At 33.9% G+C, this 17,662-nt stretch overlaps 1 protein-coding gene across 1 annotated transcript in view; it reads right to left on the bottom strand.

The window, feature by feature from the left end:
* Window positions 1–17,662, bottom strand: part of FRMPD1 (FERM and PDZ domain containing 1) — a 130,630-nt gene that overhangs the window by 17,098 nt on the left and 95,870 nt on the right. The window contains exons 7-12 of the mRNA XM_051995959.1: window positions 14,202–14,296; window positions 10,759–10,884; window positions 9,852–9,971; window positions 8,494–8,630; window positions 5,790–5,916; window positions 559–654 (exon numbers count right to left, since the gene is read on the bottom strand). Coding sequence (XP_051851919.1) covers window positions 559–654; window positions 5,790–5,916; window positions 8,494–8,630; window positions 9,852–9,971; window positions 10,759–10,884; window positions 14,202–14,296 — 701 coding nt within the window. The remainder of the gene's footprint in view (window positions 1–558; window positions 655–5,789; window positions 5,917–8,493; window positions 8,631–9,851; window positions 9,972–10,758; window positions 10,885–14,201; window positions 14,297–17,662) is intronic.

The raw sequence follows: 17,662 nt of genomic DNA on the forward strand, positions 1-17,662 counted from the left end.
TTTATTATTGTACAAATTGTTTCAATCTTGTCCAACTCTTCATGACTCCATTTGGGGATTTTCATAGCAAAGATACTGAAGTGGTTTGCTGTTTCCTAAGTGACTTGCTCAGCATCACACAGCTAGTAAAGTGTCTGAGGCTGGTTTGGAATTCAGGAAAATGAGTGTAGTACATGGATGACAAAATGGAAAAATGAATGAGTCCTTTCTCCTTGTTCTGCAGCATTTGTAATAGAAAAAGACTATGTGCAACACAGTACAAAGGTGAAAATGGAGTTTATATCCTAATTCTGCCATTTATAAACTTCTGTGACAGAAAAGCAAGTCATTTAACAGTTCCTTAGGTGCAAAAAGGTAAGGTTGAACTCAATGAGCTCTGTTTGATTCTGCTTCTGGCTCTAAATACAGGATCCAATGAACTTTTAAACTATGTCCATTTTCGTCAACTTCACCATTTCTGTTTTCTACTGAATGCTTAATCCCATGCATTATCTGGCCTAAAATGCAATTATCTACACAAATTCCATGAAATTGCCTACGCCAAAAATAAATACATACCATTAATGTGGCATTAAAAATTTTTCCCCCATATGTTTTCAGTTCTCCAAGGATTTGAAGATAGTTCAGACGCAGTTGTGCAGCAGATATGAGTTGCTTGAATAATAAAAGAGACAAAGATTGTTTTAAAAAGAACAAATTGCCTCAACCCAAACTATATCTGAAAATGCATTGAAAAATTTATAACAGAATTGAATGAATTTGAGAAAAAGCATAAAAATAAGCTCACTACCGAGGAGCTGCAAAGGGAAACTGAAAACTGTGATGGATAGCCTCTAGCTAAATATTCTGCACAAGCACACTGAAAATGTACAATGTGGTTTTTTATTTTTTAGTTAATCAATAATAACTTATTAAGCACTGTGCTAAGCATTGGGGATACAAAAAGAAGCAAAAATTCTTGTCCTCATGGAGCTTACAATAGGGAAAATTTGGAAACACATACAAAACAAATTATATATAGAATAAACAGAAGATAATTAACTGATATTTAATAGAAGTTGGGGAAGACTTCCTAGAAAAGATGGAATTCTGAATACATAAAACATTTAAAAGACAGAGCATTTAAAAAAATTTTTTCCAAAGTATTTGTTCTAAACTTAACCAAGTAATAAGTATTTCCACATACAAAACATAACAAAAGAAAAAGATTGCATATAAAGTCATGAATCTCTATTATGGATAACTTGGCTTTTAAGAATATATTATATGAATAGATGTCCATCAGTTGGGAAACGGCTAAGTTGTGGTATGTGAAGATAATGGAATATTATTGTTCTATAAAAAATGATGAACAAGGGGCAGCTAGGTGGTGCAGTGGATAGAGCATTGGCCCTGAAGTCAAATCTGATCTCAGACACTTAACACTTCCTAGCTGTGTGACCCTGGGCAAGTCACTTAACCCCAATTGCTTCAGCAAAAAAAAGAAAGAAAGAAAGAAAGAAAGAAAGAAAGAAAGAAAGAAAGAAAGAAAGAAAGAAAGAAAGAAAGAAAGAAAGAAAGAAAGAAAGAAAAATGAATAGGCTGATTTTTGAAAAGCCTGGAAAGATTTACATGAACTAATGCTGAGTGAAACAACCAGAACCGGAAATACATTGTAGACAATAATAGCAAGAATGTCCTATGAAAGTCCTATGAAACTATGAAAGGCTTGATTCTTCTCAGATCTTCACTGAGATCTTTCCCAAAACAATCCCAATAGCCTTTGGACAGAAAATGCCATCTACACCAGGATAAGAACTATGGAGATTCAATATAAATTAATATATGCTATGTTCACTTCTTTTTTTCTATTTTTTTTCTCTCCCATGGTTTTTCCCTTTTGCTCTGATTTTTCTTTCCCAACATGACTCATAAATCAATGTGTATTAAAAATAAATTTTTAAAAAAGAAAAAAGTATATTATAAATTCAACTTGTTACTTACAAAGCTGTCCTTTGTATAAGAGAAGTATATTTCGATGTATGCAATTATATGTGTGTTACTCAGTCATTGTAGTTGTTGACTCTATTTTGGAATGTTCTTGGAAAAAGACAATGGAGTGGTTTGGTGCAGTTCATTTTACAGATGAGGAAACAAAGGCAAACAGATTGCATGACTTGCCTAGAGTCCCATAGCCTGAATAAATGAGGCCAGATTTAAGCTCAGGAAGATGAGTGTTCTTGATTGTAGACCCAGCACTCCTAGCAGCAATATACCTCCCCCCTTTCCTGCCCCTGGTTTTGTAGCATACTCACAAAAAAGGACAGAGTCAGCCCAGAAATATATTTCCCATCTTGCTATGCTATTTGTTTTCCTACATCCCCTTGTAATTTTAGTTTTGAACAGAGCAGAGGTAGCAGGCTCAAGCTGACCCTAATGTAGCCACAATATTCCCCAGAACAGCCTGAATAAGATTTTTTAATAATACATTATTACATAAATACATTACATTTAATACATGAAAATAGGAAATACGTGACAAAGTAAATTAAACACTATACAACATGAATAATGTTAATTTATGATTTTCTAAGTTCATATTCTGCCAGCCAATTAGTAGTTTGCATTCGAGTTTGATACCATTGACCAAGGGCACTGTAAGGTTACAGGACTGTAGTGATTTTGTTTTTTGAGCTCAGATGGTTAACAGAAACAAGTCTACTGATTCAGGAGCACATCTACCTGAATAATCACAGAATTTCACAGAATCACAGAAGATCACAGGATTTTATCCCCACCTCCTGCTTTCTTCTGATCCAGGTTACTGATGCAGCTTACTCTTCCATCAGTAACTGGTTGCAACTTCTGAATAGTCTCTCTCTCCCTAATCCTACTTCAGAACAAAGTCCTGTGATTTCTTCTCTTCAAAGAGGGCTATGTTTGCTCAGGGTTTGCAGTTAGGGGCTGCACTTGAAGTCAGGAAGAGGAGCTATCCTGAGCTTAAGTTTGGTCTCAAGCATTCACATATGACTTAACAATGTGACTTAACTCTGTTTGCCTCAGTTTCCTCCTCTGTTAAAATGATCTGGAGAAGGAAACCACTCTGGTATCTTTGCCAAGAAGACCCCAAAAAGGACCATGAAGAGTGACAACCAAAAATGACCTTGCTCAGGGGCTGCTTTCAATGCTCAGGGTGGGCATTTTATCTAAATTTACTAATTCTTTATTTATAATGATATAAAGTCTTGCCCAGGAAGTGACCTTTTCCTCAAGAAATCACAGAACTCCAGGTGTAGTAGAATTGTAACTTTTCCTAGCCCACATGCACATCACTGCTAGGTTCCTGCAAGGTTGTATCTGCGGTCAAGATTTATGAACAGACTGCATTTTGTTCTTGCTTTTGCTTTTCCTTTTTAAAATGTTTCATATTTCAGAGTTAATGGTTTCACTGTGACTGATTTGTGTAAGTAGAACACATGGTTTAGTTTGTACACACAAAGGTTTCCCCTAGAATACTGACAGTGGGTTTTTAGCATATCAACTGTGGCTAGCCTCAACTCTGGGAAATCCAAATCTCTTTTGACTGAAGATTTCTACAGTTTTATGAATTTTCCTATCTTCCTATACATTATAGTTTATTTTTTGTTTTTGTCATTTATAGTTTTTCTGGAGTATACAAACTATTCATGGGACTTATTTGTTCATAACCTAGGGAACCCTTGCTAAAGGCAGGAAATATCAAGCCAGGTATCCCACTAGACACTGATACAAAGGAGTAGAACTACTCTGAAAGAACTCTAAAGACATTATACTTAAGGAGGACCACTGAAAGGAGGAAGAATTATATTCTGAGATTCTCCTTTTATAAATATGCATCTGAAATGGGAGGAGAAATTTTGGAACACTGAAAGGAAGAAAAAGTATATTTTTGAGACTCTTCTTTTGTAAATATGCATCTGAAAATGGGAGGAGAAATTATAATCTTAAACTAGAGAAGACATTCCAGAGAGGAAGCACCATGGACAACTATAGGGGTATATTTCAGCCACCATACCTTCTTTCAATTATACGGCCTCTGAGAGAAAAGAAACCACATGTGCAAAAATGTTTGTAGTAGTTCTTTTTAAGGTAGCAAAGAATTGGAAAAGGAGTGGATGCCCATCAACTGGGGAATGGCTGAACTTGTTGTGGTATATGAAAATAATGGTATATTATTGTTCTATAAAAAAAAGATGAACAAGCTGATTTTAGAAAGGCCTGGAAAAATTTACTGAACTGATGCTGAGTGACACAAGCAGAACCAGGAATACTTTGTACAAATAATAGCAAGAATGTGCAATGATCAACTATGAAAGGCTTGGTTCTCCTCAGCATTTCAGAGATCCAAAGCAATCCCAATAGACTATGAACAGAAAATGCCATCTGCAACCAGAAAAAGAACTAAGGAGACTGAATATAAATCAAGATATTCTATGTTCACTTCTTTTTTTTTCTGTGTGTGTGTGTGTGTGTGTGTGTGTGTGTGTGTGTGTGTTTACCATTCCCACGGTTTTTCCCTTTGGCTCTGACTTTTCTCTCCCAACATGATTCTCTCCCAAGCAATGTGTATTAAAAACAAATATATTTATTATAATAAAAAAATTATACAGCCTCTGAAAAAGCACTAGGAAGATTAGAATATAGAGAAACAAGTAGAAAGGGAAAATTCCTTGGCTAGGGCAATGGCTTTCTTTCCACTATGCTTCCTGCTTTTATCTATTTCAGATTTGATATTTCCCAGAACATAGGCATGTGATTAAATTTGTTTGCTAATATTTTAATAGAATGGAATGGCATTTTAGCAACCCCAAGAAATTTCAGACTCGTGTGGCCTATAACAGGAACAGTAATCCCAGGGGCCATTTGTCTCAGCTTATATAATATAAACACAACCCCAAGGACTCTGAGGATTTTGCCATTCTGAGAACTAGAAAGGCCTAGAGGATTTAACATATTCCCATTTCAATTCTTGGACATGCCCAAGGGCTTTATTTCACACAGGGGACATTCAAAGATTCCCAGAACGACACATCAGACAATGTCCGAACTAGTAGTCTAAACAGAGGCAATGTGTCTAAAAGCTAAAAGATGATTATGAATCTCATCATAATCATATAACAACAATAACAGAACTTAAAAAGTACTTAAGGTTTGCAAAGTTCTTTATATGTTTTCTTATTTGACACCCTCTACAAAAAAAACCCCTGTAAAGTAGATATTTCCTTGTTTTTAAAATAGTATTATTTTCTCAAATACAGGTAAAGAGAGTTTTCAACATTTATTTTTTGTTCTAAATTTTCCCCTCCTTCCTTCCCTTACTTCCTCCCTTCCCAAGACTTCAAACAATCTAATATAGATTAAATATGTGCAATTCTTTTAAGTATATTTCCATATTTGTCATATTGTGCAAGAAAAATCAGGCCAAAAGGGGGGAAAAAATCCATGTATCTCCCTGTTATTCAGATGAGCAAACTGAGGCTGAAAAGTTGACATTCCCAAGTCACCTAGCTAAACAGTGTGTCTGAAGTAGGATTTGAATTCAGATTCTCCTGACTAGAATTCTATAACTCTAGGTACTGTATACTATCTGTACCTGATCATGTTCAGTCAGTTCATGTCAGCAATAGTATTTAACCTGAAGCTTTTCAATTCCAAGTTCATTGTATGTGAAATCTTTTAGAGTTTTAAGTGAAATCTGAGAAAAATTTAATTTAAAAAAATCCTATCATGTTTACATAGGTCTCAATGATAGACATAACAACAAACTGTACCTTTTGTCTCGGCTCCAGTAAGCTCTGATTCCTCTTCATATGAAAGCTAATGGCTTTTTTTATATCTTTGCCTCGCATGTTCCGGAGCAAAGTTGGAGATATAAAATTCTCTATTCCCCAGTCTTTCCTGTCAAGAGACAAAGATGATGATTTTAAAGTGCACTTTACTCTGATGAAGAGTGTAATTATATTTTATCCTCTACTTATTGTTCCCACAAGCCTATAATTACGAGGCCATTTTGCCAGTGGAGAGCCCATTTATACCAACCTCCACAGCAATTATCAACAACTCTTCAGGAATTAAGCAGCCAGTGCCATTTTTTGTTGGATAGTCCATTTACTGTGTTATTTGATATGTCCAGCGGTTAGAGATAATACAAACCTAACAAGGACAGAATGGTTGAGTGTCCACGGCACTCAGCTGAGAATTAGAAAATAACTCTTAACTACAACTCCCAAGGCACCTTCATCTCTGAGGATCACCCTCCAGGCCTGGGATGTCATGCAGCTCTACAAAGGGAACAGCTGCCTGTCTCACTGGGTGTTCATGAAGCCCTAGGCATGGGCCCAATGATCTGGGGACCACTCACTGTTTCTCATGCCTCCCAATGATACATGCACCTCCATATATTATTCCATAAGAATGAGCTTTAGCACTTCGGACCAAAAGGAAATATGGTTGGAAGTAAGGGTACAAGTGAAGCAATAAAGCACATGTGTTGTACTTTCTGGGTGGTTTCCCAAGTGCCTTCCACCTGTATCATGCAGCACTCAATTGCTACAACAAGGTAATATTTATTAAGTGCCTATTGTTTGCCTTATAGGGTGGTTTGGTGACACAGTGGATAATGGATTCCAGGCCTGAAATCAGGAAGACTCATCTTCCTGAGTTCAAATCTGGCTTCAGACACTTATTAGTTGTATGACCCTAGACAAGTCACTTCACCCTGTTTTATCTCAGTTTCCTCTTCTGTAAAATGAGATGGAGAAGGAAATGGCAAATCACTTCAATATCTCTGCCAAGAAAATCCCCAAATGAGGTTATGAACAGTCAGATATGTCTGAAATGACTGACCAATAACATGTTCTAGGCACTGTGCTGTGCTCTTGAGGCAGATCCTGCTCTTAATAAGCTCACAACTTGAATGGGGAAGATCTATACTTTCCAAAATCATACCTTCAAAAGGGCAGCCCAAATATTTCCATTAATGATCCCCCTAACAAAAAAAACAAAAAACAAAACTTTTCTTCTTATGAACTCTTCTGGTGTTCTTGGACATACAACTCAAAAAATGGAACATACTGACTTTTACAACAGTTAGTATGTATGTACTTTTTTGCTCTTAGTACTCCATGCATGGAAGAATCTTCCCCCTCACCTGCCAGGGCTTCCTTGAAGACTCAGCTTAAATCCCACCTTCCTCAGATGTCCCTCTCTGCTGTTTGTTTGGTTGGTTGTTCATTTATTTATTTATTATGAGATTATTTCCCATTTACATATAATGACATATATACATATATATGTACTTATTGTATGTATACAGTTATTTATGCATTGTATCTTCTCTAAGAAGGAACTAAACTTCTGCCTTTCTTTGTATCCCCAGTGCTTAGTTTAGGAGAGGCCTTAGTACATACTAAGTGCTTAATAAATGCTTGTTTAATGATGTGACTGACTGATGTTTCTATCTTCCCTATCAGAATTCAGTGTTAGAAAGATAACTTAACAAAAAGATCTTGACCAGCTTGACCATTAAGCCCCCCAAATGTAATAGAACTAAATGTGAAATCTTATTATACTTACTGTATAAGCACAGATGGGGAAGCATAGTTTGAAAAGATCTGGGGATCTTAGTGGACTGAAAGTTTAATTTGAGACTGTGTATTGTGACAGCTGAAAAAGTTAATGTGAACTTGGGAACTCAATAGATAAGTAATGAACATCTTGCATGTTGGAATGGCCCAGGAACATTAGAAAGCACTTGTGCATATTCTCCCTTTTCTTCATTAGTTAAAGAAATTAATCAATTTCTCAATTTAAGATCAATGAGTTCAAAGATTAAGGATAAAATTGCCTTCTTGTGGGATTACTTGAAAGAATTCTTGCTAAAGAATCATCATTAGGAAGTTATCTTCTTCTATAGTACATATTAGTGCCATGACTAAAGCTTGTTAGAGGGTCAAATGACAAGGAGATTATGGAAATCTTTGTCTTTCAAAGCAAGGAGATCTCCAGTTGTCTTATATATCTATATCTGGCCTCTGGACCCAGATAGCTCTGGAAGAGAAAGTGTGGCACATGACCTTGCCCAGCCCTCCTTCACTCCAATTCACTTGCATCACCTCTCTGATGTTATGGTCCTCTTTGAAAACTAAGGACAAACAACAATAACCATCAATGGGTCCATGAACTTGGATGGGAAAAAAAATACATTTCTATTTTCACTAACCTCTAACTGAAATTGAGTAGTTCCTTCAATTTTTTAAAAAACATTATTCTGAGATAGAATCCATAGGCTTCACTACACTACCAAAGGGGTCCATGAGTCCCAAAAAGGTTAAGAACCCCTGGTTTAATTATTAAATTAAATGATCAAATATTGTACATTGCCAACTACTTTTGTTATTTTAGGTCTTAACTGATCTAATTGATCAGATTATCTTTGGTCTCTAAGAGAAGAGAATATCTGGGTGTCCCACTTACTCTATATATTTCAAAGAGATCTTCTGTGGCTGGGCACAAGCATAAATCCGTTCTTGAATGTGCAATGCTGCTAGCCGTAATGCAGAACTGCATTTCATTTCAACCGCAAACCTTTCCTGAAGCACATCGCTGCAGCTCTGAACCAATGAGAAATCAGAATAGTGGTCCCATCAGATGGAGTTTTCATATTCATAGGTTTGAAAGGATACAAAATTAGTGATGGCAAAATAAAATTAAAAGTTGGATAAGGGTTTTTAAGATTTGGAGGCAGCATAATCCTAAAATCTCTTGAGTACCTGATTTTGTTTAGCTGTAGTTTCTTAATTTATAATATGTGGATAACTTCTAGGCATACCTCCCTCAACAACATCAAACAGATTAATTGAATTGGACCCATAGAAATGGGTTAGGATGGAAAGAGTTCTGAATTTATGAAAATTATTTATGAAATATGAATTTATGAAAATTATTACAGGCTAGACTCCTATCTTAAGTCTTAGACCTTCTATCAAAGACACTTTGTTAGTACCTAAGGAAATGTACATCAGAAGAGACATTCAAGGAAGAAAAGAGAGGAGGGGTATAGCATAATCACCAGAGAATGTTGACCATTCTGAAGCATTAAATTGTACCACATATGCTTGTTTTCTACTTTTGTGTATTATCCTACTGATGGTATAACTGGTAAGAGAATCCACTGTATTTGTAAATATGAAGAATTTTCTTATCACTGCTATATGACCTAGGCTAATTTATCCTTATGGCACTTAGGGGTGCAGTGGATAAAGCACCAGGCCTGCAGATAGGAAGATTCCTCTTCCCGAGTTCAAATTTAACCCCGGACTTTTACTAGCTCTGTGACCCTGGGCAAGTCACTTAACCCTGTTTGCCTCAGTTTCCTTATCTGTAAAATGTGCTAAAGAAATGGGAAACCACTCCAGTATCTCTGCTAAGAAAACCCAAAATGGGGGCATGAATAGTCAAACATGACTAAAACAACTGAACAATAGCAACAATTTGTTCTTGGTTTCCTGAGAAAAGAAAAACAAATCATGAACTATGATTTTGATGCTGACCCAAAAAGCACTTGGAACTAAAGTTTTTCTCAAGTCCCAAATGTGAGAGGGCATCCTTGGTGTTATACTGAAAAGAGAAATCTAAGGAACAAATCAAGCTTTTTTCCTTTGCAAGAAAAGTTCTTTTTTATGATTTTTTTTTTGGAGGGGAGGCACACAATCTGTTAATTGTTGCTTTTCATTATTAAATCTTAACTGTTTTTTCTTATTGAAAAATATCCTGAAAAAATTACAATCTTTTAAAAAGGAAATCTGTCACCACATGTTATAATACATACTCACCTGCAAATAGAGATATTCAAAGGCAATTGGATCTTCTTTCAGGAGATCCAGTGGATCCTTTGGGACAAAACACAGTCTAAAAAGGCATCTGTAATCATGTGACTCTTTTCTTTGTACCACCTACAATGTTTAAATTAAACATGGTCATTTTAACTTCAACCCTGATTATAAAAATAGCATTTTTAAACAACTTTTGTAGATACTAGTTATCAACAAATGCACAATTATGATGGTCATGAATCTTTAGTTTCAATTTTTGTACCAATTGTGACAGGAATAAAAAAAAACCTTTGGTTTTGGGAAACAGGAAAATAGGAGGTGTATTGTCTTTGAAAATAATTACTATAAGAAATAGGATAGTGAAATAAATGTAGAAGGTTTGACCAAGATAGAGGAGAAGAGGAAGGAAAAATATTAAGAAAAAAATTGACAAGGAGATAAGAGGAGGAAAAAACAGGGAAAAGAAAAATTTTAAATCAACAAATACATGTAAACATAATCCAATAATGCAGGGGGGCTCTTAATTTTTGAATGTCACTGACTTCTTTGGCAGTCTAATGAAGCCTATAGACCTCTTCTCAAAATAATGTTTTTAAGTGCATAAAATAAAATACATAGGAATACATTAAAGACAAAAAGAACTGAAATAGGTATAAAATATACATACAACAGGTGACTATATTTTCATATTTAATATTCTTCCCTCTTCATTTTTATATATTCAAATGTTTGTGTTTTCTGATGATTGTCTTTAAGTTTAGAATTTTTTTAAAAGGCAAGTAGAGAAAATACAAATCCATTCATTATTGACTAAACACAGTTCTCTCATATCACACTCATTATTAAGAGAAATAGATGTACCAGGCACAGGAGAGCTTATTCAGCAAAACATTAGACACTGACTTACCTGCTCAATGAATTCATCTTCATGAAGAAGGTGCAACTTGGAGATATTATACTGTTCTTCAAGAGCAAGAGCAAAGTGGTCAATGCTACGGATGGACAGTTTCTCCTTCACAGTGAGGATAATATCCTGGTAAGCAAGGAGAATAATCAGACATATTTCAATGATAGCATTTCTGAAAGCATCCTTGCCAGGGAACACCAAGTGTCTCTTTGCTAGAAGTAAAAATTGGCTTTTGGCTATATGTTCAGGTAAGGTGACAAAGATAACAACATGTTCTCCTGGTCTGTCTTTAGGGAATAGGTAGTCAAACTGGGGTACATGTTCCTCCAAGAGTTATACAAGAAGCTTATCAAGGGTGTATGGGGAATGATTCAAAAATAACTGCATTGTCCTTTTGGAATATTCCAATAGTAGTATTAGTGGGAAAATTTATGTACTAAATAAAGTTATTTAACTTAATTTTTATATATATTCATTTCTTTTATTTCTTTTCATAGTGAAGAGAATATACAGGGAGACTTATTAAAAAGCAAGGAGTACAGGGATAGAAAAAGATTGGAATGTGATGGAATATAATTGTTCTGTATTCTATTACAAAGAATATAGCTATAAGAAATAATGAGCAGGTGAATTTTAGAAAAACTTGGTAAGACTACATGAAATAATGAAGAGTGAAATGAACAGAACCAAGAAAATGTAGTAACAGCAATATTGTTTGGAAACAATTGTGAACAATTAAATTATTCTGAAGTTATAAATATTCAAATAAACTACAAAGGATCTATGAAGGAAGATGGTATCCACCTTCAGAGAAAGAAGCGATAAATAGAGGCATACAAAGTATGGCTTTACATATATATAAATATAGATATAGATACATATCAAATGGTGACCTTCTCTAGTTTGGGATGGTTAGGGAGAAAAGGAGGTGCAACTTGGTTAAAGTTAGTTAAATTTAGTTAAATTTAAAAAGAAAAAGGTTGGGAGCTCCTTATGTAGGTGAAGGGAATCTCTTGATCTAGGAACTTTGTTTCTTGAATTACCAGTGGGATTTTTAGTCTATGGTTTAAAGCAACAACAACTATTTTATTCTACATTTATTGACCATCAGTAAAAACATTTATTAAAATACACAAAAGAACCCACAAAAATACAATTTTTTTAAAAAGTGATGATACATAAATGAGGAAACTTTATCATCATTATTACTGATGGTCTATTATTTATTTTTATTTATTGTTAATGATTCATTTATTCATTTTTTATGACCAAGTTAGGAATGTGTATTTTAATTTCAGTAAGTTTTTTCTGGAGCAGAGAAGTTGGATTTGTTATTTTATCATTGTAAGAAGTCTCTTCCACTAATATGTAATGAGAAATTGAGAGATGAAGTGATTTGTCCCCTAACACAGTCTGGATTGGAGGCAGGCTGTGGGTTCAGGTATTCTTGACTCCAAGGCTGACTTCTTTTCACCTAAATTACATCATGCTCTTCTCTTTATTCTAAACAAGATGATGACAAAACCATCTTTTTGACAACAAAAACCATCTCTTTGTTTTTATTCACTCTCTGTATTCTTTAATGCACTTCTATTGTATGTTTCATATTTATTGCTATTATGTTTCATCACAGTGAATAATATGTATTCAGATGTATATATATAAATACATATTTCTTATTCTGTTTTACTTACTCCCAGAAGTCTCTTCTCATTCTTCACCTAATAGACATCTTTCCTATCCCTCCTTTTCTGATTCACTGAACAACACATATGGGCACCAATAATGACTAACTACCAAACTGTTGGTAGTTCCTTAAGGCCTCCTGGACTGCATAAAAATTGGATGCAAAATCTTTTGTATTGAGGCATTTATCTACTAATTTTCCCTCCATAAATTTGAAGAGCTTTCTTTTCATTTCAATTACTCACAGAAATGACACTAAATCATATGTATTTCTTGTTGTCTTGCAGCTGAAACCTAAGGACCACTTTTCCTTCCCACTAGCTCTGAAACTGAATGCTGTTATAATAATAATAATAATAATAATAGCTAACCGGCTCTTTGAGGTTTGCAAAATAATAATATGCAATTTTTTGCATATTATTACTTTATTTGATCCTCACAACAATTCTCTAAGTTAGATGATATTATCATCCTCATTCTTCAGATGAAGAAGCTAAAGTTAGCTTAGGTTAATATCCCTACTCACCCGACTGGTGCGACAGGCATTGAATTATGATATTCCTGGCTAATTCTCATGTCAGTCAAGGAGCATTTATCAAGTGCTCATCATGTACCAGGCATTGTTCTAATCTCTAGGGATACAAAGCCAGACAGTCCTTGTTTTCAAGAAGCTTTTTGTCTAATGGGGAAACAATATGGAAATCACTCTAAACAAAGAAGAAAAACTGGAAGTAATAGAAGGATCATCCAATTGGCTAATTAATTAAAGGGGCAGAAAAGACTTCTTGTAGAAGATGAGATTTTAGCTATAAACTCATTGAGAAAAAGGATTGTCTTGCTTTTATACTTATAGTCCCAGCATTCAGTATGATTTGTCCATGGTAAGCACTTAAAATATGGTTATTCTCTCCTTCATTTAATCCATTTTGGCTAAAAAATATTATGGACAATAATATCCCTATTTACAGAGGGGCAGTATAGTCTACTGCACTTGGCATTAGAGTAACAATTTGACTCTAATACAGCATTGTGATCAAAGACAAATGATCACTTATATTCCAAGCTTCATAAAACTCTCTGAGATCATAAATTATCAGAGAGTTTAAACTGCCTCAGTGGTGGGAATCCTCACATTGACAATATCTTTGGGACTCCTTTCCTTCTCTTGTAAGAGAAGTGCTATAGTGGATAGACTGCTGAGCTGCAGTATCTAAACGTTAAGTATTATTAAAGGAGGAAAATATAAATATATCTGGATTCAGCTGCAGGGCAGATGGACCTCAAGCAAATTCTACTTTGGACATTTAAAAGCAAGTTATTTAAATTTTTTTTTTTTTGTAAATACAATAAACACTATTTTCCCCTAATTTACAGAAGAGGAAATTTAAGACTTGGGCACAAAAAGTGACATTCTTAAAGTCAAACAATAAATATCAGAGGTTGTATTTAAACCCAAGTCTTTGAAGTCCAATGCTCTATCCAAGCAGCTTCAACATGTAGTCCTCTGATATAACTACACTATAAAGTTAATCCTCTACTTGCATAGTGGAACCATACTATTACATTGTATTTTAGAATTGATGTCAATATAAGAGGATTTATCTTGGAATCCATGTAGGGTTTTTTTTTTTTTTTTACCACCTTCACTATCTTCACCACCACTGTCCCAAGGCAGGGTCCATGTGTCATAGAATGCGCTATTTCTCTTACTTACAAGTTCACTGAAGAAAAGAAAGATCATAATAAACTCACAATACCTTCACAGTTGTGTTTTTCTCAAATTTGAAAGCTTTGGTCTGTCCATTTTCCAAGTACACCTTGAGAACATTGGGCATACATAGTAAGCATTCCCCTGAAAAACAAAATTGTTAGTTAGAAACCAATGGCCAGAAAAACAAAGAGTGTTTCTGTTCCTTAATATTATGAAATGTTCAATCAGGTGGATATCTAAAAAAATTATTCCAGTTATTTAAAGCTTATTTGTAGCACTCTGCCTATGTGCCATATACTATGATAAAGGAAAGATAGGCTTTTATTATTTTTTTAACATCTAAGGAACTCTTAAAGTGGAATAGAATCAAATAAAAATGAACGATGTAAGACCCATATTTTATTTCATTGCAACATTATTTTCTGCATTATTTATTAATCATTTCATGCTATAGTTTACTTTATTTTGGTTTTCCTTAATTTATGTGAGTACTTTGAAAAGAATCTTTGCAAGGGTTGTTACTTTTAAAAATTGTCTTATTTGTATTTTAGACATGAAAAAATATTAACACACGTGGACATTTCCATTTACAAACAACATGACACTACAAATATATATACCTTTTGTACATATTGAAATACACATACATATATACAAAAACACACATATATGTGTGAGTTTATATAAGTGTATGTGTGTGATTCAGCAGTTTTTCCAAAATTGGTCTGTTTCTGTGTGTTCTCTTCTGATCCTCTGATTTTCCATGTATTTAAAAAAACACTTCATTGATGCCATTTTCTTTCTTTTTAAAAATAACCATTACTACCTAAAACTCCCCTTTCCAAACTTTGTTCCACCACCTTCTCACCTCTGCCCAGTCTTCCCTTGTAACAATAAATAGTCAAACAAAATATATCCTATGTTGAAAACATGTCTCATTCAATATCTCTAGCCCATCATTTCTGTCAATAGATGAAAAGCATGAATGAATGTTTTGTGTTTTTCTCTTATGGGAAATGTCTTTGTGGCTCATTCATTTTTCACTCTATTATTGGGTTCTACTTTCTTTTTTGGAATAAATTTTTATTGATATTTGATTTTTTTTTTACAACACACAACAATTTTGCAACATTTACTTTTTGTGTATCTGTGGGAAGGTTCTTTCCATTTACAAAGCAATATATTGGTTTCTTGGCTTGGCTTACTTTATTTTGCATCAGATTAAATCTTCTATGCTTCTATGTATCATATCTGTTATTTCTTACAAATCCGTAATATTCCATTATAGTAATGTACCACAATTTGTTTAAACATTTCCCAACTGAGAGTATTTTATTTTCAATTCCTTGATACCGTAAAAAGTGCTGCTATAAATATTTTGGTCTATATGGTGACTTCTTATCAATGATCTCCTTGGGATATAAACCTAATAGTGGAATCTCTTGTTTATAAGGTACAGAAATTTCTTACTTTATTGTACAAACTGGTTTTTTAAATGGCTATATTGATTCACAACTCTATGTACAATGCACTAGTATTTGCTTCCTAATCCATTCTGCTACATTCCTCTTTTACAGATTAATTCATAACATTCATAATCATCATTATGATTGTTAATTGTGTAATTTCCTTCATCTTGTTCTAATATATTTTATCTCTTTCCCTCTTGCCCCTTCTTGGCAAAGGATGGTTATTTAACTTCTGTGGTGATCTCTGTGAACCGTAGGATTCTGTACAAATACTTGTCTCTTTTTCCACATAACAATGTAAACTTTTCATTATCATTTTGCTTTCTCTAAATGTTCATATATATATTTTTAACTTTTCCAGGTTTCTCTTGCTTTTTGTGTTCACTTAAGTTCTGCTCACATATCTTTTTTTATTAAGAATATGTGAAATTCTGCTTTCTTAAAATTCCATTTTGGACCTTATAGGAATGCTCAGTTTTGCATGATAAGTTATATTCTTAGTTGTAAGTCTTCATCCTTTAACTTTTAGACTACTATATTCTGAGACTTTTCCTCCTTAACCATAGTTACTGCATACTCTTTTTTATTACTCTGACTGTTTGCTTCTCTGGTACTTGAAGATGTTCTTTCTGGCTTCTTTCAGTATATTTTTAATGCACCTGTCAAACCACTTTTTTTTACATAAATACTGGATATTGACTATGCATTAATAGATTTTTGTCAATGTTTTATCCTACCACAGTCAAAGAAATATGAACTTATTTACTTTAAATTGATTAAAAAGATTGGGACAAAGGGAGCTTACATTTTGTATTTAATATAGATTTGTGAAAAGTTGGGGAGTAACTTTACAATGCTAATGACAAGATACTTTTTGGTTACTGAGATTCTAACGTCAAAGCAGTATTGGTCTTCTTTTGTGAGACTTTCAATGCTTATAGCTATTTTAGTTCTGAGTGGAAACTCACCAATGGCTGGTAATTAGGTTGTGTGAACACAACTTTCAATTCCCTTCATGATTTTATTACTCATGAAAATTATCCTGGAGCTTCACTAAATAGTGGAGGAGTAGGTTGCTCCTGGTATAACCTGCATAATTGTTGTTATAATCTAGATTATTCTCTCTCTAGGCAATGAATGGAGAATTCAGAAAGGTATCATAATGGATATAATCTTTGCTAATAAAATTTGATAATGGCTTATGACAAGAAAACTATTCTCTGCCCTAAATAATCAAACTCTTTTCAATCTTTTACAAAATATTTGTTAAAAAGGAGGGCTTTGAGGATGGAGTGTATTGAGTATGGGGGTATGTAATTTGGGAAGGAGAGGACTGGTTGGTAAAGATAATAAGAAAGAAAAGGAAGCACTTTTTAAAAATATAAAAAGCCAAAAGAGATTCAGAAGGAAAAATGCACAAGTATACTAGTTTTAGAAAAAAAATTTATATACTTAAAAAACAGCTTTACATAAAAAATATTTATGGTATCATATAGCGTTCTTTTTCAGTTCTTTGTAAATAGTAACATTCATGTTTCATGTTTGTTGATGTTTTTCAAGTTTGTAATACAAATAAGAGAAAACATTTTAAACTAAAATTTGTTTTGCAAAATGGTCTAAAACCTCTATGAATTGGTACATTGTATCACAAGTTATGCAATGATTAACATTTTTAGAGAAAAATAACTTTGAAAACCTTTAGAGCTTTGATAATACAATGATCAACCATGAATCCAGAGGACTGGAGATGAATCATGGCATTTACCTTCTGGCAGAAGTTAAAGGATAAAATTTAATTCAATTCAGTTCAATTCAATAAATATTTAAGTGCTTATCATATTCTAAGCATTGGATTTTAAATGAAAATTTAAAATAAGACAAGTGTTTTTAGACATGGCTAGGTGGGAATTTGTTTCTCTAGAATCTAGAGAAACAGGAGTCCTCAAACTTTTTAAATAGGGGGCCAGTTCACTGTCCCTCAGATTGTTGGAGGGCTGGACTATAGTAAAAACAAAAACTTTGTTTTGTGGGCCTTTAA

The sequence above is a fragment of the Antechinus flavipes genome, chromosome 1 (genome assembly GCF_016432865.1).
Source record: "Antechinus flavipes isolate AdamAnt ecotype Samford, QLD, Australia chromosome 1, AdamAnt_v2, whole genome shotgun sequence".
In the NCBI taxonomy this organism is placed as follows: Eukaryota; Metazoa; Chordata; class Mammalia; order Dasyuromorphia; family Dasyuridae; genus Antechinus; species Antechinus flavipes.